General features: G+C 49.2%; 1 protein-coding gene and 1 long non-coding RNA gene across 3 annotated transcripts in view; one reads left to right on the top strand and one right to left on the bottom strand.

Moving 5' to 3' along the window:
- The first annotated feature begins 2,044 nt into the window (after positions 1-2,044).
- LOC306641639 lies at positions 2,045-16,856 on the top strand. Its single transcript, XR_013758229.1, has 3 exons — positions 2,045-2,132; positions 2,580-2,735; positions 13,542-16,856. It is a non-coding gene; the product is annotated as an uncharacterized lncRNA (long non-coding RNA).
- Positions 7,519-24,643, bottom strand: part of KIAA0040 — a 31,202-nt gene continuing 14,077 nt past the window's right edge. For both annotated transcript variants that reach the window (XM_079106831.1, XM_079106832.1), the window contains exon 2: positions 7,519-8,668. In XM_079106831.1, the coding sequence (XP_078962957.1) occupies positions 8,223-8,516 (294 nt within the window). In that variant the 5' untranslated portion in view covers positions 8,517-8,668 and the 3' untranslated portion in view covers positions 7,519-8,222. The remainder of the gene's footprint in view (positions 8,669-24,643) is intronic.

Raw genomic sequence — 24,643 nt, 5'->3', positions numbered from 1 at the left:
CTGAGCCAGGTTTTCTTGACACCTGCCATGAGGGACTTGTGGGGAACTGGAGTGGGTTCTTGCCTTCTTTCGCATGCAGGACCTACACTGGCCCACAGGAGTGGGTGGGGCGGAGAACTCAGCTGACCTTCAAGAGTTCTGCTGGGGAGGGAAGGAAGTCTGGGAAGCTCGTTCTGAACGGTGTTTATCTGACTGTGGGAAGCATTCCAGCCCTGACCCTCATGTGTGCCTAGCCTCGTATTGATGTGGCCACCTGCAGCTCCTGCTCTGGTGGCTGAATACAGGCCCATGAGACACTTGCTTAGAGCCAGGTTCTGAGCCAGCAAGGTTTTGAAGCAATTCCGACACTTCAGTACAAACCAGAGCACACACAAGCTCATATAGGAGGGTCGGACTGTAGGCCAGGCACCAGGGTAGGGACAGGACGGAGTCGTGCAAGCATTTGGCAGAGTCCCCTGAGTGCCACCTGCTCCACACAGGACACAGGTGAGTGATGAGTAGAACCCCAGCTGCCCTAGAGTGGCTGTGGACTGTGGGGAGACGGTGTGGTAACAAACCAGGACAGTGGCAGCCTGGGGGACAGTGAGTCACCAGGGCTATGGCGAGCAGAGTGGGTAGACTGATCCTGCCACAGTGTGGAGAAAACGTGGTGATGCATCAACCTTAGGTCTGGAAGGGCGGGTCTTCCAGACCCTGGGGGAGCCAGGGCACCTAGTGATGTGGGGAGCTCCGGAGCCAGTCTGCAGGAGTGATCAGCGATCCCCTGCCACACCACCTCGGTGGCCCTCAGCTCGCACTGCCCATCAGTCCGCTGAGCTTTGATGTGCCCAGGGTCGCCTCCCCTTCTGAGACGACATTTCCACGGGTCTCAGGTGAGTCCTGTGCATGGGAGCTTTTCAAAGCGCCCCAGGGGATTCCAACATCCCACCAGAGACCAGGACTGCTGCTCACACCTGGACAGCGGAGCTTCCTAGACTCTGCAGTGACATGGTCAGGCTTGTATTTTGAAAAAATATCACCAGTCTGGAGGCAGACTAGAGAACGGGAGGGGGTGGAATTAAAAAAAATCTTTATTTTTAATTGAAACATATTAATTGCACACATCTAAGGGGTGCAGTTTGACCTCTCAATATGTGTATATAATGTGCAATGACCAGATCTGGGTAATTGGCATATCCATCGCTCAGACATTCATCGTTTCTTTGTGTTGGAGGCATTCAGAACCCTCTCTGCTAGCTATTTTGAAATGTTCAATTAATTGTGGTCAACCACAGTTACTGGGCTGTGCTGCAGGACCCGGAAGGTGTACAACTGCACCTGCCACCACGTCACAATCCTCTGGGGGACCCTTGGGAAGGGTAGACTCACAGGTTCAAGCACGACGTAATGACTTTCTTGGCCTGTGGCTGGGAAAGGGCGGAGGGCACAGATGGAACAGATCTTTGGAAGGAAAATCAACAGGATTGAAGAGGAGGGGCCCCAAGGCGAGGAGATGGTCCTCACCTGGCGGAGCTTAGAGTCCGGTGTTCTTCGCAGCTGCTTCCTCTGGGAAAGGGTCCCAAGTTTATGTTAGTCAGATGAGGTCAAGAGCTCTGTTTTTGAACTTGAAATTGTCAGCAATTCAAGGATTATCGCAGCTAGGAAGTGCTGCAGGAGCCCGGGTAGAGAATGATTTAAGGAATTGTGATCAAGGAAGGAGACAGACCAGGTGTGGGTGTGAAAAGAAAATGGGACATGGGAGAAACGCAAAGGCAGGAACAGCAAACTCTTGGCAAAATTAGTCAGTTACTGGAAAGGGGCCTCTGCTAAACAAATTTCCAGGTCCTGCCTTAATCCCTTCACCAGGGCGGGAAGGCGCACCTGCCCCTAGGAGTTGGTTGAGGAGTAGAGCTGAGGCCTGCAGCCTGGTGCCAGAGCCCTCATGCTCATCCTGGGCAGGAGATGGCAGTGTTGTTCTTCTGGGAGCCTCTTGGCTTAGCGTCTCTCTCTTCATAACTTGGAGACCAGGTTTCTCACTTTTCTTCCTTCTGGGTAACGCTGTATGGAGGGTCAGCCAGGGTGGCTCATCTCAACATCCACCTGCACTTGGTGGTTGCTCAGGCAGTGTTGTTGCTGGATCAATTCACAAGTAGGTAAGTGGTGCTACCTCGAAGAGGTTGCCCAGAGAGACCTGGTGTACCAGGCTGAGCAGAGAGCCGGGAGGTGCAGGGAGCACCCCTGGAAGGAATTTCAAGCAGTTCCAAGTTTTCAAATGCTTCCCAAAGTCCTCCTTTTAGTTGTTTGCTTCCCTGGGGGAAAAGCTTTCGGTTCTAATTCCAATGTTATGCAGAGATGTTAGGTTCCCAGGTTAGCCCGCAAAGCCTGTTTGTTCTATAAAATAGATGAACTGCAGTGTAATTATAAGGGCAAAATAAAAAACAATAGTACTGCAGTAGTATTATAATTTGAATAAAAGAAGGGAATGAAATGAAAACAGTTCTTTATTTTGGTGAGTAAGGACAATTAGGCTTAGAGACAGCTAAGGAGGCAGATGGGGCTTGCCGTGGAACATCTGAAGGAGACATTTGGGCTCTTCACAGGCTTATGGCTGATTGCATTCGGTAAGTTTCTGACTCAAAGGAGGTGCGCCTGCAAGTCCAACAATCTGGAGGAGCCCAAATCAGCATGGACCAGGGTCTTGGTGTGTGGGTGCACTGGGACAGGAGCCTGAGACTCCGGTTTCCATCCCAGGCCAGGTAATGGGCTCCCTTCCATGGGTATCATCTTCATTTATGATGTGGACATCAAATAAGGTGATGAACAGGCTCTAAGTATTGCAAAGCCCTCTGGGATAGTAAGAGAGTGGGTCTGAATCTTTAGTCTTTATAATTTCACTCAAAACTTTTGAGTTTTGTGTTTCTTTTCTCTTTTTCTCCTTGCTAGGGGTGTAACTCTAGCCAGCTCTAAGGTGGTTCATGGGATCGTATGTTTCCCAAATGGAAGAAAGAGAAAGAGAAAGAGCGAGAAAGGGAGAGGTTAGTTAAAATCAGGGTGAGTCACCATTGCGTGTGGTCCGCCTGCGTTGTTCTGCCCCATTGGCCTTGGCTTTCTTCCTGAAAGTTTTTCCTCTTTCAACTCCTGGGACACAGCCCTCTCGTGACTTTCCTTCTCTTCTTATTAACAACACCTGACTTTTACTGAGCACTTTTTATAAGCCAGGCCCTGTGCTAGATGCTTAACATGCGTTATCTGCTTTACTCTTTTCACCCTCATGAGACAGGGACGTCACCAGCTCCACTCTGCAGATAAGTCTTGCAGAAAGATACATGGACCTGAAGGACGTAGCCAGTGAGAGCCGGAGTTGGCATGGGGTGGACCACCCTCCTCCTGAGTCCTAACTGGCAGCACCTGTGACTCCAGAGAGCTCAGATGGCTTCTGCACGGTCCTGTCAGCTGCCCCCTGTACCACTATTCCAGGGGGCACCTTTACAATGTCCACCATGCAGACGGCCCTCCTGCCCATCTCCTACCATGCGCTGTCCATGGTGCTCACGTGGTCTCCTGTCAGCCTGTCTTGACCCGAGCCCTGGGGCTTTCCTCTAAGGAAACAGGGACCACGCTGTATCGTGGTGGTCTCTTTGCTTGCCTGTCCCCTCAGTCAGGCTGTGAGCCCCTCTGGACAGCTTTGTACCTCTGGTACCCAGTGTGTGTGGCACATAGTACAAGGTCCAGACCGTTTATGGAACCAATAGCTGTGAGAAGGGACGCAGGCCGCTATTCCTGAGTAAAGCACCACTTAGTGGGGCTGTCCATGAGGGCATCTGGAAACGTCCCTTTGAACTATGACAGAAACAGAACGCTGGCTGCAGGGATTCTTTGCTCAGCCTAGTAGAAATGTGACTTTGAACTTGGGAATTGTGTTGAAGTCACAGGCAAGGCCAGTGCAGAGGTGCCCTTGTGGGCTGAGAGTGCAGGAGGAGGATGGTGCTGTGGGAACCCACAGGCACACCCTGGTGGCAGGGCTGGCCTCACCAGCGGGGGCGCCCTTCAGGTGTGCAGTGGCTGCTCCCTCCCTGCTGGTTGCTGGGCAACATCCCTAACTGCACTGGACAGTTTTGGAATGTCCTGGAGGAATGAAGGGGAAGCCGTGGGAAGTCTCTGTTGCCTGGTTGTCATGGGTGTGTGGTGACAGGGAATCAAGTAGAACTTCAGAAGGAGCCTGCCTGAGGGGAGACAGGGCAAATGGGAGCCTGTCCCACGGGCCTCCCTTCCTAAGCCTGGTTAGAATATAGTCGGCATGGAGTTTGGCCAGTGTGTTTGGCAGCTGTTCCCCATGAGATTGTAGACCTATGCTGTCCGGGGTGTGAGCCGCTGGCCACATGAGGCTGTTGAACACTTGGAACATGGCTGGCAGAGCTGAGCTAGTGGAACTTTGATTTAATGTTAATGATTTAAACAGCCACCGTGGCCTACGTTTCCACACTGGACAGTGTGGAGAGAGCATTGTATTGGGCAGCGTGCTCTGGTGGCTTCTGCTTTAATAGCAATTCTCAGCATCATAGGAGAGGAATTGGGATCTAAATCATTTCATTCCATAACCAATGCAAAGCTCTGGATGACTTGAAAAAAAAAAGGTGTACGTTTAAACATACATTCAAGTGTGCACATGTGTGTGCATGTGTACACACACACACACACACACACACACACACACACACAGGCATATACTCATATCTCATCCCTGGTGGCTGCTCTAGACGTTCTTGATCCTTCCCTTCCCAGCACCAGATCAGCTCAGAGGTGGATTTTTGCTTCGGTCCTTGCTATTTCACCTTTCTCTGTGAGAAGCCATTGATTGACCTCAGAGAAGGGAAAGTTCTCTTAGTGTTGCCAGGGAACATAAGTGTGTTTTTCCGCAGCTGGTACCTCTGAGGAGTTTGGTCTCTGAGGCTGTCTGCTTAGCAAAGAGGGGTGAGAAAGCCAGGTTCCTGGTCCTTTGACCTATGACTCTGCTCGGGGGAGGCTGTGAGCCGGCAGGGCTGGGTTTTGTGTCCAGAGTGAGTCCCTGCCCCCATCATTTCTGAGGGCTGGCCCAGGGACAGTAATGCCTGAGGTTAAGGAAGTAATTGACTCCAGCCAGCAAGGAGGTGAGACATAACTTTTGATTTTCAAAATATTTATTTAAATAAATTTTTCTTTTATGCATATTTGAATTTTACAGAAAAGATACTGAAAAATATACAACTTTGATCATTTATATTCTTCTTGAGAAGGGGAGTTTTCTTTCTCTACCTTTTCCTCTTCCTTTCCCTTCCCCCCAGAAATGCAAACAGCGACTGAGCAAAGGAGGGAAGATCTCCTCTGACTGCCGTCTGGGTCTGGCTGAGGCTCAGAATCCTGGCCTGGGGACCGTTCCCCGAGGCTGCGCTGGTTGAGGCCTCTTCTTTACAGATCCTAATTTGGTCCCCCATTAACTTCACCCCACCCCCAGATGAGCCATGTGGGCACAGGTCCCAAGGTCCCACTGGTTGCCAGAGGCAGTTCTGGGACAGAGGCTGGGATACAGAGTGAACGGGGCGGGGACTGATGGCTGCGCTGGCCTGGCACAAGGAGAAGAAGAGGGGCATGGAGAGGCAAGGCAGAGTGGGAAGGCCGGGCGGAAGGCGTGACCCCTGGCCCCCCATGCTGCCATGTGTCCAGCAACCTGAGGGCCCCCATGGTCCCAGCCTATCCTAGGCACGCCATAAGGTGTTGGGGAGGCCAGGTGCAGAAAAGACAGGCCCCCCAGGTGAGGCCTTCTGCATCCTGGGCTTCGGAGGTAACTGAGATGTGCCTCTCTGGGTGTTTCGTGCCCAGAGTGGGAGAAAGTCCATGCGTCTAAGAGATGGCAGGGCCCTGTGCCCGGAGATGGAGGCCTTGTCAGGGCAGGCAACTGGCTGCTGTCTTAATTCAGTGCAGCAGCCAGTTGCCATGGAAACCATGTTACTCCTAGGGTCCCTGATCCTGGTGATCCACACCCCAGATCATACCTGACACCCCATCTTGCTGCCAGCTTCCACATCTCTCCCAGGTCTTCCACGTTAGAGGGACTAAAAGCTAGAGATGGGAAGGTCAACTGATCCTGGTGAGCAGCAGAGGACATACCTGACACCCCATCTTGCTGCCAGCTTCCACATCTCTCCCAGGTCTTCCACGTTAGAGGGACTAAGAGCTAGAGATGGGAAGGTCAACTGATCCTGGTGAGCAGCATGTGGTGTGGGGAGATGACTGGCCATCCTGTGACACGCGGGAGACAGCCAGATGCTCTACAAGTTCTTCATGTGACAAGGGGATACAGAATCAGACAGTGCCCCTTCTTTGGGTCAAAGGGGTCTAAGAGTGGAGGCCAGTGCCTAGGGAATTTCACCCTAGAGTCAGAGGGCCAACATGACTGGCTAAGGATATGTGCAGGCCTAAGTCAGGTGCACCGAGTTCTCTCTTAGACCCTGGTCACCACCAGATCCCACCCTCCTTAGGCCTGGAGTGTACCTGGAGGCAGGAGAGTACCAGGTAGCCCAAGAGAGCAAACTGAGTACATCTCTCCATTCACACAGTCCTAATGAATTTAGGTTTTTGCTATTATAAATGTCATAGTTTAGCTGTGCTATTAGACAGCGATTTTTGCCACTGACTAGAAAAACTTCCATGGGAAAATACTTCGAGAGCTCCCTAGATCTGAAAATGAATTGTGAGAGTACATCCTACTCTCAATTGGAAATGATCCGTCTTTGTAATGTGGTCATAATACAATCAAAATGCCAACTGGTTCATCATATAGCGATTAACTGTGCCTCCCACCTCAGCCCGGTGGGGAGGAGCCCTGCTCCACTCTCTGCGGACTGAGCTTGCGTGTCCTCTCGCCCCTTGGTTCTGCACGTACTCTCCCACAGAACCCAACACCCTAGTTCCAGCCATTGCGGCCATCAGTGGGCTCTCTTAGAAGGCCACTTGAGGGGAATTGGCGAGGTATCATGAGTTTACCCTTAACATCACCATGCATCCAACAGCAACCACAGTTATGAGTATCTACTGTGTGCAAGATACTTGCCTGAGCTTCAAGATAAATATTAATAAACTTCTTTATAGCTACTTCCAACTTTCATTTCAACTACTACTTCTGGGTACCTCCTGCAACATACCAAGCACCCATTACAACCACATGAAATCATTCCCAGTGTGCTTTCTTGGAGACTGTGCTGGTGATTGTCTTAATTCCTTCCCTGATGAAAATCTTTGGTAGGAAGAGGACATCTAGCTCAGGTGTAGCATCTGACCTTTCCATCTGGAAAACATTCATTGCACAGGTACACAACTCCAGCCCACTGAAGTGGGTGAGGGGTTTCCATAGCTTTTTAGCATCACTGCCAAGAGCTGTTTGTTTTTGCTTGGAAAAGGGCACTTTGCCGAGTGATGATGGGGTAGTGTCCCAAAGAGGTCTTGGACCACATTAAACACCCATCAGTGGTAATGAGAACGACATTGCAAGAAAAGAGCTTTCAGTGAATTTTGATCCATCAGACTTTACATGGGCACAGGGGAGGGGTCAGAAGCACAGGAACTGTGTCTGCATCTATCTGCACTGGAATGGGGACAGTACCAGGTTGCCAGAATTTCCAGTAAGAGTGTAGGTACAGGAACAGGAAAGCACACATTTCCAACCTGGCTGAAATATGGAACAGACAGTGCACAGGGGCCTTGCCTGGCTGTGTAATTGTGTATATGTGCCTAAGTCTAGCCGCCTTCCCACAAGACATTTTGGCCAGTGTATATAATGCACTGTCCTGCACAAAGCACATGTTCAACAGCTGCCTGATGGACAGAATATACGTGCCATTGTGCCTGTTGCCTGAATTTTCACATGTGTGATGGGTGTGTGGGCGCACTTGGAAGCTGTGTCGAGATGGATGAACTAAGGTTCTCAGTGCTTTTGGGTACGGGGTGTGGCAGAGGCAGATGGAAGGGCTTGCTTGGGACTGTGGTAAAGAGCATGGCTACTGGACACAGAGCTGCCAAGACAGTGCAGGACTTGTCCATGTGCTCCCCTGGAAGTACCCTCCTTGGGGACACTCAGTCTGAGATTGGTTCCTTGGCCGAGTAGTTAGTCTGTGGACATGAGTGCGTCTCTTCAGGGATCCTTCTCCCTAGTCTCTGTGCAGCTGGGAGGAGTCTTGGCCCCAGAGGGAGGACGCCAGCTTCCTGCCTAGCTAGACAGGTAGCGATGGCCTCTTCTCCATCTGGAGAAGCTTGGGCTGGGCAGAGATCCAGAGGTCTTCTTCATCCTTCTTCTTCTTCTTCTTCCTCTTGTTTTGCTCCGGCTGTGGTCCACTCTTGCCTGACCGGCTCCAGCAGCAATGGCAACAGATGAAAAGGAGTGTGAGAACGACCAAGAGTGGCAGCCCCAGCAGGACGGCCAGGCAGATGGTGTTGAAGATGCCCTCTTGGTGCTTGGTCAGGATGATGTCCCAGATGGAGTTGAAGAAGGAGATGATTTTCTCCATGGTGCCGGGCTGTAGGGGGCTCACTAGCAAGTGACCAGCATGTGACCAGCAAGACACTCACTAGCAAGTCCTGGGCTCAAGAGGACACAACCGTGGCCACTTGGAATTTATTCCTCTTTCAGCTCTGGGCTTGGGCATGCCATCAATAGCACCTGAAGAGAGAAAAGCAGAATTCAAGAGACATGCAGTGGGAAGGTTTCTAATTTTATGTATTATTCTGACTGGCTGTTTTGTGCTGCTAGGTGTTGAACCTGGGGCCTTGCACGTGCCATGAAAGCACTCCAGCACTGAGCTCCATCCTCAGCCCTATAATTTTAGTAGCATCAGAGATTTTAGGTTTAGAAAGGGGAGGGAAGGAATTGAGGATTTCAAATAGTTTGCTGAAATTTTATTGCCACTCAATGAAGAAGGTAAATGAGTGCATTTAGTCAATAAGTACGAGCTAGTTCTCGCTATGTACACACACAATATTGGGTTTACTATACAAACATCACTATTATATCAGATCTGGTACAGAGTAAGGGATCAAAAATTGTTGGATAAGTGAATCAATGTGAATAACCAGGGTTCGGATGAGGGGCTGGCTCTCCAGACCCTGTGGACAGAAGCACCAGGGAGCCCGGGGCCAGAATGCCAGGGTAGCTCAGGCTTAATTTCTTTACCTTACGCGGGAGCCTAAAGGCATGAATCTCCGCGGTGGTGTGTTACACATGGCACCCCCATGGTTGTCCTTTAAGGTCTAATTCCTTGGATAACGTGCTCTATAAATGTCTCATATACCCAGTGCCTGGACACCCATCCAGGCCCTATCTGACCTCAGTCCTATTCTGCTGGCATGTGGTCCCAACCTGGATGCCATTATTTACACAATTTTTGCAACTATATAAATTGGCACCTACTCTTGGGCCCTTTGACCCATAGAGACTGAAGTAATGCTATAAGAGGACAGGAGTAATTTCAGCTAACTTTTATTAAGCACCTATTATATGCCAGGCACTGTGCACCTATGATCTCATTTAACCTTCACTGCACTCTCCTGAAGAAGGTGCCTTATCTCTCATCCCCAGCTGAAGAGATGGAAGCACAGGTCATGCAGTGACTGGGGAGCTGACTTTGCTCATTCTGGGGAGTTTTGTTCCAGATCTCCAAGGGTTGAGCTGTTCACAGGTGTTGCTCTGGGGCCTATTCGTTTGTATGGAATTAACCCACTTCTGGCAAGCAACCCAGGATTGGCAGAATCTTACAATTCCTGGCTATTCCCCAGACTGACTTAAACATTGATCCCAGTCTATCGTAGAAAAGACTGCAAAGAGATTTATTTCCCATTGTTAGACACTTTCCAAATGCATAAAGAAACATAGCATAAGACCCAAGTCCTGCCCGAGTGCAGGTTTATAGAAAGCAGCTGGCTGCCCAAACTCAACAAAGAAAAGTGCTCTGAGAAGCCATGTCCCCTGGCTGGAGGCTCCGCCCGAGCCCCCAGGGGTCTGGGAATGTGGGGAAAAGCACCCTGGGGGTCTGCAGCCCTCAGTGTTCTGTCGGCCACTGGCCTCTGTTGGGTGTTTTCTTCTCCTTTGGTCCGGACCTTTGCTTTTGTGTCTGCTCTGTGTGGCCCAGTGTTTTGAGCTCATCTGGTGGTGAATTTTTCTGCTCTGCTGTGGGAAGACTTTGGTGCTTTTTTCTAACTGGATCCTGTACACAGCCTTCCTAGAACTGAGTGCTCCTTGCACAGAACTGTTGTGACTCACATGAGATGACAACACCCCACAGTTATGGAAGGGCATTTGGGGCCCACTTTGGGGTCCACCAGAGAGAGGAAGGGTGTTGAAGCCTTAGAGAATATTGTAACAATTTTCATGAAGGTGGAGTCACTAAAGGTCACTGAGGACCTTTGGAGAAGTGGGATTTTGATGGAGAAATATGGGTGAAAAGGATGTCCAAATATTCCAGGCAGAGAAATTTCTAGAATATGAGCAGGAGAAGAGGACATCTCCTGATGGCCCTGGGGCTCAGGGTGGAAGAGAAGATTGGCAGACAAGCTAGAAGCGCAAGCAGTGGCCAGGGTAGAGATGGGGGTGAAGATTATTTGGGAGCTTTATGACAGGTGAACCCTGTGATCAGAGCTGCCGTTTAGGAGAAGATAACAAGATGTAAAAGCTCTGGAAAATGTTTGAGAGAGCTCTTTGCCAACCCACCCAACATTAATTGGACATCTAATACATGCCATGCTCTGTGCCAGGTGTGGATTCAGCAACAAATGACGAAGGTGTGGTCTCGATATCATGGGGCCTTGTGTATTCCAGGGAGTTACTATGTTGAAGGATCATGTCGTGAAAGACAAACATAATAAGCAAATTCCAACTTAGGCAGCTTAGCTTGCTGAAATAGATGCCTGCATTTGAATTATGTGTTTATCTCAATGTCCCTGGTACTCGTACCCCTCCCACCTGTATTAAACTCCTCCATCCCATGGCACCTAAAACAGCCTTAGACTAAATAGATTTCTTTTTAAGCTAAAGCTAAGTCAATAACTCACTTCTGCATTCCTAAAGGTACTTATTTGAGTCTGCTCTCCACAGCCAAAGAGAGTATTCATTAACATTTGGGAACCCAGTCTGGGGAAAATTCGATTAAAAGGTATTCTTTATATTTTTTTAATCTAAGAATTCTCTTCTAGGCCCCCTAGGTTACTTGCTGAGCTCCGCTAATCTATAGTGTTTCATTAGTATTTATGAGCTTTGCATTATTAGCATTTCCAGGAAACAATCAAATAGCTCCTTGGTGGTATGAATTAAAAGTTAGCGCTTCTGTGGGATGCTTTGCAGAAGCAGCTAGGCCTGGGCCCTGAACTGTGCTCTGGGAGACTGGAGCCTTCTGTTGCCTTTCAGCTACCACTGACACCGTTTGAAATGTAACCCATCTATTCTTGTCAGCCCAGCAATGGGTGCTAATCAACCTCCACCATCTGACTCTGGTTGTGGGTGTAAGGAGAGAGATGATGGGAAATATCACCTTCAAGTCCCTGGAACTGAAATATCACTTATTTCTACATCCTTTGCAGTGTTTAGACAGGGAGACTTGTTCATTCGTTATTTTCTTCCACAAGCTCTTATCCGCCTGTGTGTGAGGTGTCGAAGAGCAACAATGCCAGAGACAGAAGGTCTGGGTTTAAGCCGTAGGTCAACCTGCACAACCTCAGCAAGTTATTGACCCCCGGCTACAAAATGAAGCTAATAAGCTTCCTTCATGGTGATGTCAGAGGATTAAAAAGGCTCAATATATTCCATGCATTCTGTAAACTATAACATACAATACAAACGTAATCCAGAAATTAGTGGGTTATCTCCAAACAACAGTGGCCTAATTCTAGCCTTGACCTTTTCCTCCCTATCCTCACCTCCAAACCTAATCCTCACTTCCAAAGAACCACATTTCCCACCTCATTCAGACGGAAAGCACTTTGTGAGGGGCTGCCCTGCTTAGGCCAGGCTTCAGGTCTGTGGCTGAAATTCTAGACAGAGGGAGAAGGGTCAGGATCACCTGGGGGACATCTGCTGGTGTCTGAGGATTGTTGCGCTCCCAGTTGAGGTCTGAGGAGACCAGCTGGCTGTCTGCAGGCCCCAGGCTCTGGAACCCCCGGAAGCACACAGAGGTGGGTACAGAGAGGTGTGATCCAATCTCTGAGAGCCAAAATCTGTGCAGGGTTTTGTGCAGGGCTGGCTCTGGGGTTGGTGTTCCTTCTAGAATGCTCTAAGAAGGGGGTGGGCATTCTATCTATCACTGGCCTCTCATTGTTCCTGTTTATTAGATAAAATAATACGTGTAAAATTCTAGAATAGTGTCTGTCCAGTAGTAAATGCCTTCTAGAAGTGTTAATGGTAAAGACCATGATGGCACTCAATTAAATCCCAGACCAACTCCAGAGTGACCAGCAGATGGTACGGATCTTCAGCTCTCTTATGGAGGGAGGAGGAGCGGAGCAGGAGGTTCAGGCCTCCATGAGAGCCATCAGAGAGTCCCCCATGCAGTGCAGACCTGGACAGGTCAGGCAGAGGCCTCCCCACTGGTCTTTCCCCAAAGGTTTCCACTGTGCTTTCTGCCTTGGGCTGTGATTATCGCTGTGCTTGCTGTGTTTCCTGTGCCCAAGGATCTCAGGTGAAAGAGGATGGAGTGCTGGCCAGGAGCGGCTCACAGAGTTAGCTAAAGATACAGATTCCTGGGCTCCACTGGTGGAGGCCCTGATCCAGTAGATCTAGGGTGGGCCCAGGAATGTATGCTTATGATAAAACCCAGAGTGTTTCTGGACAATGGTCAGGTTTGGGAAGTACTGGAAAGCAGGTCGGGCTGATGACCCCCATCTGGGGGCACAGGAGCCCTGTGCTGATGAGGGAATGTTTTGTCCCATGCAGAGCTGCACCATGGCCTGCTGTGGACCCTCCTTTGGGGTCATTTCTTGCCCCATGTAGTCAGGGCATCTGGGCCAGGGCTGCTGGACACCCACAATGTATCTGGTGCTATGCACTCAGATCCTGAGTCCCTCTAGGAGTCCTGTGGCCCAGCTGTGCAGGGGCTGGAGGGGCAGCACAGCCGGAGGGGTGAGCCCATGAGGGTCATGGGAAAGTGTGACGAGGACATGACCCCCAAGATGTTGGCTCCTTGGTCGCAATGCTTTATGAGCACTACTCCATGTTGGCACCCGTGCTGGGACCAACGCTAGGAGCTCCCAGATCAGACCTGTCCTGTCAGCGCTCTGGTCTAGTGCGGGAAGCAAACGTGCACCAGAGAATCACAGGCAGGTGCCAAAGTGTAGTGATGGTAAGTGCCACGGCCAGGAAACCCGGGACACTCTGCGAGCGCACAACAGGCCAAAGAGACCCATCGGGGAGGCCCTGAGTGGGACACTGAGCTAAGGTCCAAATCACCCAACAGCAAACACACAGGCAGGGGGTCTGAGAAGCCAGGGAACGTGGGAGAAGCCTATTTTCAAGCACTCCCAAGTAACAGGCCTGACGTGTTTTTCTTCAGCCCTCAGGTGCCTGAAAGGAGAAGCGTCTCTACTTTTCCAGCAATGAGTTCAATTGTTAATACACTAGAAAGCGTCCTCCTGAATCAGGAGGGGTAGGGAAATGACACAGTCATTGGAATTTTGATCGGATCATCAACTGGACTCACTGCTTCTCCTGAAAAGGACAGAGCGGCTGAACACAGCAGCTCGAGTGGGGCAGGAGTGCGTGCCGCGGGGCCCGGGAGGCAATCACCCAGGGCCTTGCAGGCTGCATTAAACTCGGGTGTGAGCTGTGGGAGCCGAGGGGTGTTAGGCAAGGAGGGGACATCACTGATGTGTGTTTTGCAAAGAATACTTCCACTGAGATGCAAGAGGACAGACTGAAGAGGAGGAGTGGGAGAGGGTCCCCGCCATTTGTGGGAAATGGGGGGCGGGTGAGAGTGACGGTGGTAGAGGGGACCATGGTCTGGTGTTCTCCGGATGTAGAACCCCCAGGCAGGGGCACACACGGTAGCACCCTTGGCCTGTGCTCTACTTTCCTTCTAGCCCTACTTTCCTGTGATGGCTCTGAATCTGGAGATGTATAAACTTTTTTAAAAAATCTTTTTTCTTTTTTCCAAAATAAGAATCCCATCACAGAGTCTCTGCCTCCTGCCATCTCTCCTGGAGGTTTATAACATCTTATTCAGCCCCAGGTCTCTCCACCCTGCCTGTCCAAACCTTGCCCTGGCTCTCAAACCACCCCAACTTGCAAAATCCCAGTGGTTACCATAATATCACTCACTTCAGAAACCAAAGCTCTCTGGCTGCGAGGGCACAGAGTGGAACTGCAGGCGGCAGTTATTAACGCTGCTGCTCTGGATATATATTTTCTTGACAGTTCTCACCTTGCTAACCTGGCATGCTCAGACGCCTCTAACAGATGTAAGTACTGTGTTGTACAAAAATCAGATCACCACAAATAATCTGGTTGGAGAACATTATGTTTATTACTTACACCTGGCTCAAGGCAGTAGCAAATAGGTATCTGTATTTTCCCCAATTGAATTAATTGCTTCAAGTAACTAGTCCTAATAAAAGTTGGAGACTCTTTCTTCCCCTAGAGTATGCAGATATGATGTGTTACCAGATATCGACTGTTAAAGGAAAATAGATAGTGTGCTCCCTCAGAATCGATGTTATAATTATGGCTGCAATTTTGAACAAAAGCACAAATAGATCATCAATATAGAAATGATAAAGGCACCACGGTTATTAAAAATAAAAAAAACAATGCTTTATTGTATGGCCTTTCTGGGTTGAGAAGAATCTTGAGGAGCACCACCTGATTGAAGTCCCTAGCTTTATTGATAAGAATCTAGGGCCTCTTGCTGGAGGTCACCTAGCTAGCCACGAGTAGACTCGGGCCAGAATCGGTGTCTTCTGCCTCTCAGGTTACCTTCTTGCCAGGTTTCTCCTACCAAAGTCCCTAAAGACCAGTGCCTAGGCAGAGCTTCCCAGGAGGCCCACCACACTCTTCCTGCATGAGCTAGATGACCTTCCCAACACCCTCTGTCTCTGAGGGGCAGGAGTGAGTGCGGGCCAGGGTCCTCTCCTTTCTGCTTGCTCATCTGGCCAGAGGCAAGGGACCCAGGGAAGGACTCCAAGAGCCTGGGAGCAGAGACTGAGGTGCCCTGCATGACTGCGTGGAGCAGAGAGCCCGGGCTGACCGCAGTGAGCAGCGAAATCAGGGAGAAGCAGCTTCTGGGGCTGAAGCTGGAGCCCTGGGGCTTATGCTGGGGATCAGCCTAGCCTGACTAACACCAGTGCCGAGTTCAACCGCTCTCTTAGGCCTTCCACCCACGGAGCACCCTGAGTGCTTTGGGGCGACGGTTCTGGGACCAGATATTCTGGGTCTGAATTCTGGCTCTGTACCCCGTGCAGGTTGACCTCTCTGCGGCTGTTTTCTCCTTTGTAGAATGGGCTGGAAAATATGGGGTGTCGTGAGAACTGAATGAATCCAGGTGGAGCACCTTAGAGCCTGGCCTGGCAAAAAGTGTGAGTCTTGATGATTTGACCCCAAAAAACAGGCCAACCAAACAAACACCCCTTCACTAATAATGACTTTGTTTGCCTTTGTCAAATTTGGGAGAGTTCTGGAGTCTTCACTTTGATTACGTTTGTCCCCTTTACAAGGGGGTTGCCCCCTTTCTCGGGTTTTCTGCAGTAAGAAGACTCTTTTTTAAAATGATTTCATTCTTCATTCTTTTTCAGAGTAGCCACTACGGAACTGACACACGCGCAGGCCTCAGACAGAATTATGAGGGATTAGATACACCCGTGGCCCGTTCTCCACGGTCTCCCCTCACTGTGGAAAAGGGGCACCGTTTCTCACCTCCGCACACACCGTCCTATTGTCTCTCCCTTCTTTCCTCCTGCTCGTGTGTTTCTCTAACGCCTTAGCTGGCATGGCTCAGCTCCCTGCCCTGCCCCCACAGGGTCCTGCGATGAGGAGCTGCCCTCCTCTTCAAACTCATTGTTACCATATTCGACCAAGCCTCATAGCGGTCTCCTTTTCCTTCCTTCAATTCTTCTTTCTAAAATCTGAACGTGATCCCACACCCCCTGCTTAACCCTTGTTGGGCTCTTTATCACTTCCGTGCTAATCTCCACTCCTCAGCAAGGAGGACAAGTCTCTTGTGATCTGTCCCTCATCTCCCCCCACCCAACTCTCTGCACACCCCCATGGCCACGTGCCGTGTGCCTCGGGTGTGCTCCCAGCTTCCTCCCTGGGCGCATCCATCAGGAGAACCCTGGTCACTCAAGCCTCCTTTGTGAGGTCTTCTGTGACTCTCAGGCCCTGCCCCCACTCCTGGAACTGATTTCTTTCTCTTCTGAGTTTCCAAAGAGGCAATTACCTACTGGAACCTTGATCTCATTGTATTATAATTATTTATTTCCTTTGAAAAGTTATTAGAATACAGAAAAAGACAAAGGGTTATATCTATCTCAGCACTGACCGGTGCTTGCTGACTGGCTTTTCACCCTCACTTCAAGCCCTGAATAGCTCCTGGCTCCTTGGTGTGACCAGAAGGTCTAGCTGTGTGCCTGTCACATAATGGGTGCTAACAAGTATTTGACAAACTAACAAATCTTTCAACATTTGGGCTGAGCAAACCAATGGGCCTTCTCGCCCTCTCCTTCCTTCACCCCACCTCCACCCTGTCAGTGGGTCTTGCAGGCTTTCCCTCCAAAACACATTGCAAATCTGTGCTCTCACTTCTGTGCCAGGAGCAGCGGTTTATCACATGGATGATGGCAGCTCCCCCCCCAGTCTCTCCTGCTCTTCTCTTCCCTTGCTCACGTTGGTCTCACCCCAAATGTGGTTTTCCATCTCTCAACGTGTAATATTGAAACTCCTTATATCCACAAGGCCCTCATCATCTGCCCCCTGCCTCCATCATCTAGCCCCTGCCTCCATCATGTGGCCCTCACCCCATCATCTAGCCCCTGCCTCCATCATCTGGACCCTGCCTCCATCATCTGAACCCTGCCTCCATCATCTGGACCCTGCCTCCATCATCTGGACCCTGCCTCCATCATCTAGCCCCTGCCTCCATCATCTGGACCATGCCTTCATCATCTAGCCCCTGCCCTCCATCATCTGGACCCTGCCTCCATCATCTGGACCCTGCCTCCATCATCTAGCCCCTGCCTCCATCATCTGGACCCTGCCTCCATTATCTGAACCCTGCCTCCATCATCTGGACCCTGCCTCCATCATCTGGACCCTGTCTCCATCATCTGGACCCTGCCTCCATCATCTGGACCCTGCCTCCATCATCTGGACCCTGTCTCCATCATCTGGTCCCCACCCCATCATCTGGACCCTACCTCCATCATCTGGACCCTGTCTCCATCATCTGGTCCCCACCCCATCATCTGGCCCTCACCCTATCATCTGGCCCTCACCTCATCGATAGTCCTCACCCCATCACATGGACCCTGCCTCCTTCCTCTGACCCCTGCTTCCTGTTGACCTTGTATTGTACTCCTTTCTCACTCTCTGTGTCCTGGCCTCACCTACTTTGGGGACTGTCCACCTGCTCAGGCCCTTGTTTGTCTCTCTGCCTGTACATTGTTCTCAGTCTTGGTATGAGTACCTCACAACATTCGGGTCTCAGCTCAAATGCATTTCTGTTCACATTTACTCCAGTGTTGCCTCAACAAGAGGCCTTTCCCACCCAGCCAGCGCCCGCCAACCACCCTGCCTTCCTGCCTCGGCAGTGCTCCCCACTGGGAAGCTCCTGTCACTCCGGATGGCCCTGGAAGTGGCAGACACACTTGAAGCTAGTCTCCCTCCACAGGCATGCGAGCTCCAACAGAACAGGGAGCCTGTCTGTCTGTCCTGCTTGGATCCCGTGTCTGGCATGTGGCTGCACAATGAATGCAGTTAACCCCAGTGTTCTGAAGAAACAGGTGAGAGGAGAGGGAATGTCTGTCAGTCCATTCAGGATGGGGGGACCTAGGAGAAGCACTGAAGGGCACAGAGAGTGGCCATTAGCCCAAGGTCTGGCTGGACTTTGAGGACAATCGCCTGCCCATTTAGTACTGTCCAGTTAGATCCTCCAGCCACAGAACTTGTTTGAGAGGGAAATAATGACCAGGAAAATTCCATTATCACTGAGCACAGTAGGCAGGGGGCATGTATGTTTTATCAGCTCCTAAATAATCGCCTACCTTCCTTTGCTCAGTTACAAAGAGCCCATTGTAGCTGGGACTTTCTGATAACAAGGGATCCTTTCCTAATTACTATATGCTCTACTACAGAATCAGCAGAAAAGAAAATTAAAAAGCTCAATTTCACTTCGGATTCAAATGAGTCAATTTTTCAATCAATCAAGTATTAATTAAGCCATGCTAGGACATACAGGGAGAGTAAAAGATACTCTCTTCTCAAAGGTGATACCAGGGAAATAGAGAATGATTTAAGAACAACGAAAAGAGTTTAAAAAGGTTTTCACTGGACTTTCTTTGATTTTCTATTATGGAAAAATAGAGCGCCTGGAATAGCCGGTTCCTTTGTTCTCCTTTCCTCTTTCCTTCCTTTACCACATTGTGCCCAAGGAGTCTGGGACTCATCTGTCCTTTCCACCCACTGGAGTGGTCACTGAAAACCATGTCTCTGATTCCCTGGACATCCTGGCTGAGCTGCGTGGCACCCAACATGCCCCCAGCCTGCCTGAAAGTCAACGGCTTCTTCATATCTGCACCCCCTGAGATCATTCAAGACATTTCTTAATTTTTCTTCTCATACACAAGAAAACCTATAGCCAAGAATTTTGCCTCTGCAACAAACATGGCGCAGGGCCTGGGACACCCCAGCACCCTGGAGTTCAGCTTCGCCACTGCTAATACAGTAGCCAATCTGGCTCGGAGGGTGGGCGCTCGGTCCGGTGCTGCCTCTCTTTGACCTGGGAATCTGGAGCGGTGCCTGGTCAGATGTGGGCAGCAGCCTTTGCAGAGTGGATGGATGAATGAACGGTTGCATTTCTGGAGGGATAAGTGAGACAGTGTGTGGGGTGTGTGATAGAAGAATGCCTCACACAGCAGGTGCCGTATAATTGCATTAAAAACAGTAAAGCTCCGTATTTCCTCCTAGATGGTTCATATCGTGTGGAAGGTGGAAACTTCCTTTGATGAACAAATTATTTCATTCTCACTGAGTCTGATCAGTTTCTGCCTGAACTGGTTTAGAGGGTGAGCTGACTGACTCCCCGGGAATCAGGGCAAACACACTGGGCTCTCCTGGTTTTCTCACTGACTGGTTCCATTCATTCCCGGATGCTCCCTCTTTCAGCCCTCCTGACCCCGGGATCTAATTTCTTCGGGGAGCCTGCTGTGCCCATCACTATCAGCTTTCCCCTCTTCATTTCAGCGAGAATGCTCACTTGTTTTCCTTTGACCAGCCTCTTTTGACTTAGATGCTTAAGGAGGCCACAACCTCCAAATGGGGTTGGTAAAGGTCTCACTGCGCTGCACAGGAGCAGGGATGATCTGTTGATTCAAAGGCCATTATTGGTTGAGTTCTCACCAATATGTGTGACCGAGGGGTTACAGACAAGGTCTCACTCAACAACTCAAAGAAGCCCTATGTATGCCCATCGTACAGGAAACGGAGGCTGAGGTTAAGATATTCGCCCAAGGCTTTGGAGCTACTAAAGGGCAGAATGAGGTTTCAGTCCAGTCCTATCTCGGTCCAAAGATGCTGCTATAATCACAGGAGTCCCAGGACTTTGGTCTCTGGATCTCCTTTTTTAGGATGATGTGCTGTTCACCCAAGTCATTCATCCGCCAGCATCTGAAAGCTGCCGCCTGTGCCACACCATATGGATACAGCCCTGATGGACTTGTCTAATGTGACTCCAGGAGCTCACATTTAAAGGGACCAAACACCCAGAAGAGAGGTGTAACACTTTGTCACCTCTGGCAGTGGGGGATGGAGCCCCAGAGGCGTGAAGGTCCTCCGACAAGGTGCTCACCAGCAGCCCATGAGCTCTATGCAACACAGACACTCGGAATTTTTTGCAATTTTTCTGCCTCCTCTGATTTCATATAACACGGTCAGTCTTTAGCTAGTCCTCGGTTTTGGCCTCACTAACTTCCCACATAGCCACAATCTGCTGAAGATTTAAAAGGGCCTGTGTTCTCTCTGACCCCCCACACCCTGCCTGCTCCACCAGGCCTGTTCAGCCACCTGGTCCCTGGAGGCATTTCGCCCTGGGAGCCCCTGGATCACAAAATCTCCCAGGAGTAGGGACTCTATTACCCTCTAGGAAAAGGAGAGACAAGCAGCAGCTTGAAAACTACTAGGACGAAAGGCAAGGTTTTCTTGGCAGCTGTGACTTCCAGCATGATTGACTGACCCTGGTCTCTGGCTAATGAGACAAATGATCAAGATGAGCGATGTTTGCTGGAAGAATTAGTACACACGGAGAGATCCCTGGGCTCAAAACCAAATGCTGCAGAGGGGAAGTGGAGAGAGTATGAAGCTAGGAGATGCAGGACCCAGTTCTAGTCCAGTTCAGTTGTCCTCCATGCCTTTGACCTTGGACAAAATTAAGCTTTCTGAGCTCTTTCCTGGTCTGAGAAGTGAGGTTATTACCCGTCCTGGATATCTCTCAAGATAATTGCGAAAAACAGACAAGACATGAAAGAACACAGAGAAGGGGAAACTGTAACCTAAATGCACGGTAGTAGTATTTCAGAGGATTATATTAAAAAGCTGAATTAAAGCTAAAATTAGAACACTGAGCTTTTCCTGCTAATGCACTCCTGGGCTGCCCTCTCCCTCCCCTTTCGGCTCCAGGTCTTTTATGACTCGCAGGAGCTACATTTCCAACGTGCAGGATTTGAGTGCACACTCTGCTAGCACTCACCCTCGGTCTATCCCCCATCTGACCACATCCTGGTGTTAGTGCTCATAAAACCCGTAGTCATGGTTACAGTGAAAGACTCAGCTCTCGTTTTCACTCTTCAAAACTGTTTGGTACAAGATTTTGGAGCCAGTTTTTGTGGGTGTGGAAAGCAACTAGGTGAGGTTTTATTTTTGGAACCAGGAACCTCTGAGGTCATCTGTGAGTTGGCCACGGTTGGGGTGGGGTGGTGCCTTTTCTGTTCCACAAATAAAGGGAGAGTTCTGTTCCTGGCCCACTCCTGACACTGATGCTTGTCTTCAAACGTCACATCCTCTTGGAGGGAAGGAGTGTTTTTTGAAACAGCAAGAGGACAACCAAACACTTGTGTCATTCCTGGCCTCCCACACAGGTGGTAGTTAAAAAATAGACCTTCAATTAAAAGTTGCATAATTCTCTTTAATGCCAGAGAAGGGAATTTAGAGTTCTGCAAACTTTGCAGCAGTAGCAGAATGACTGACTGCTTTTCCTCAGTGGTGATGGGAGAGGTTTACAGGCTGGAGTCGTTGGAAACTAATGGGGTGGCAAAAATATACAATTATGCAACTCAAAAGCAGGAGAGAGTCCTACTTTCTTTTCCATTTTCTCCCTTCATTTAATGTTAACAAAAGTCCAGCGCAATTAAAAGCCAAACACTACCTTATTGCACTACTAAGCTTAAAATGTAAAGGCCAAATCATAGAGTGAGTGAGCAGAAATAGCCTCATTTCAATAATAACTCATCCCGGTGGAAAGTAAAATGTGGCACATTTCAGAGTCACCAGGCTTCAGGTCCCAGCCCCCACCCAGAGGGCGACTGTGCAGGGGATTCACCCTGTCTGAGGAGCCTCCCCTTCCTCTCTACGAGGTGTAAATCTGCATTCCTGACACTTCATGGAGGCTTTTTCCTCTTATAGTTTTGATAAATAATAGTTAATGCATGCAGAGGACACAGAGGAGAGAGCTGAGGTGTTTACTGAGCACCATCCAGTGCCAGGCAAGCAACTCCTCCTCCCCCTTCTTCTTTTTTGCTTCAGCACCTAATTTCTTTGCTAGAGATGACTCCCCCCACCCCAGTCTCACTAAATACAACTGCATTGTAAATATATGCTTCTAAACGTCCCTGGCTCTGTCCCTCCCCGTACCCAAATATCTTCCTCTCCAACATAGAAATGCCCTTCCCAAGGGAACCTGCAAGTATGGTAGTTCCCCTTACCCAAGGTTTCACTTGTGTCTGTTTTAGTTACCCACTGCCAAAAATATTAAATGGAATATTCCAGAAAGAACCAATCTGTAAGTTTTAAATTGTGCACCATTCTGAGTAGTGGGATGCATCTTGCACTGGTCCTCTGTTTGGCCTGGGACATGAATTTTCCCTTTGTGCAGCGTATCTATACTGTATATGCTACCTGTCTATTGGGCACTCAGCAGCCACCTGGGTTTTGAGATTGGCTGTCAGGCTATCTCAAGTGTTTGTGTTCAAATAACCTTTAATTAATTTAATAATGGTCCCTCACGGCAATGCTGGCATATATATATATTATATAATATATATATATATATATTATATAAATATATATATATATATATATATATATAACCCAAACAGTTGGAAGTGAATGACAGGGCCCTTGGGTCAACATATATATATATATATATATATATTTTTTTTTTTTTTTTTTTTTTCTTTTTTCTTCTTCACAGTGCTGGGATTGAACCCAGGTCCTTTGACATGCTAGGCTAGTACTCTACCACTGAACTCTATTCCTGACCCTACAGTATATTTTCAAAATTAATTCCTTTAACTATTTTTAAAGTATATTGTTATAATTTCCTATTATTAAATATTGTTAATCTCTTACTGTGCCCAATTTATACATTAAACTTTATCCTAGGTATATATTTGTAGGGAAAACACATTATAGATAGGGTTTGCTATCATTTAAGGTTTCGGGCATTCACTGGAGGTCTTGGGACGCAACCCCCTCAGGTAAGGGGAGACCACTGTGTTGCAAATGCATGATTCGGAAATAGGGATGAGAGAAATTGTTTAAGCTGGGGATTGCAAGGGAATGCTCCATAAATACGACACTGCACACACACACACACACACACGCGCGCGCGCGCACGCGTCCTTTCTCCTTACCTTCTACACTGCCTCTGCTCTATTTGTGACTGGAGACATCAAGGCTTTGTGATTGCTTTCTAGAAAGCTCTCGAGGCTACTGGGAGATGGGTAATATGGTGGAAGAGATTGGGGAACTCAGTCCTATCTCAAGGCTCTCTGTGGTGTGGCCTTAGGGTTGGGCACCAGCCTTTAGAATTTATCTCCCTTTAGCAGCCCAGAACACATTGTTTATCAGACCAACCGTCAAGATGTCCAGGTCTTGAAGGAATGGATGTTGGTGGGAACTCTTTGACAGAGCAGAACAACCTCAAAGTTGGGCCATGGCCCTGCTATGAGAAGGCAGGAAAGGGTCTTAGGTTTGGGTTTGGCTTGGAGCAGTAGGGGAAGGGAGCGATGCCCTTGCAGTTCCCCCCAGGGGTGGGCAGCCAGGCTCCTGGACAGAGAGTCTGAGGGTCCTAGGCCTCCTGGTCTGGCTTTCCTTTTTACCTGGCTTGATTTGTTTATGCTCTTGTGTGCTTTCATAAGAGCCAAAATCTTGGCTAAAGGACGGTTCAAGAGTCCCAAATGCAGTATGAAAAGCAAATGTGACTCAGTGTGTGTCCTTGGGAAAGTCACTCAACTGCTTTGGGCCTCATTTTTTTCATCTCTAAAATGGGATAAAATCTAGAAGAATACATAAGAAAATGATAGTGTGTGTTGTCTCTTTGGAAGGAAATTGGGGACAGTGCTGGGAAATGACTTTTCTCTCAGTCCTTTGGTACTGTTCCAAATGTTTGATGGTAGGCACATACTTCCTAAAGGACACAAGCAAATGCAAGTGACCAACAGGGTCCTTAGGTCAAAGCAGGCAATGCACGTGATTGTGCGCTGGGGCTCTTAGGAACTGTACAAATACTCAGAGTCACTATTGGTATTATTCTAGGCAAAAGAAGGAGCAATAACAAAAGTCACCCCTTAATTCCACCTGGTGTCAAAGTTTCTGCCTGAGATTCCCGAGAGATTTGCTCTATTGCTGGGAGGTCTTCCTGCCTTCAAGCCAGAAGGGGGATGGATGGACGGCACCTTCATCACTTCCAGGGCATCTCTTTCCCCTGGCTGTGCAGAGACGCCGAGGCTGCCCGCTGGCTCCATGCTGGTTGACTTGGGTCCTCTGTGCGCACAAGGACTCCAGGTTTCTAGGCTGGTGGAGCATGTCCACCCCGTTCAACAGGTTCTGACAAGCATTCCATCCACTGCCAGGAGGCAGTGGGGCTGCTCATATGAGCAGGGACAGGTCTCTGCATTTTTGACTGCCCACCGATTGCCCCCCTGGGTCAGAGGAGCTTTGTTATAGAATATGCATGGGTCTACCTAGATTGTTTACTGAGTCACCAATAAAAATGGTGCCGCAAACTGTTCTTTATACTTGTGCAAATAGTAATGATCTGCATTAAGAAACGATGCCATTTGAATGATTTATATATGAATTCCATTTCAAGAAGCATTAGTTAAGTATCTACTAGGTGATTGACATGGTGCTGAGGAGGGATTAAAAAGAAATGCATGACCTGGTTCCCCTCCT

This window comes from Sciurus vulgaris (genome assembly GCF_902686455.1).
Source record: "Sciurus vulgaris genome assembly, chromosome: 12".
Lineage (NCBI taxonomy): Eukaryota > Metazoa > Chordata > Mammalia > Rodentia > Sciuridae > Sciurus > Sciurus vulgaris.
Note: the sequence above shows the minus strand (reverse complement) of the source record. Positions and strands in the feature narration are given on the sequence as shown.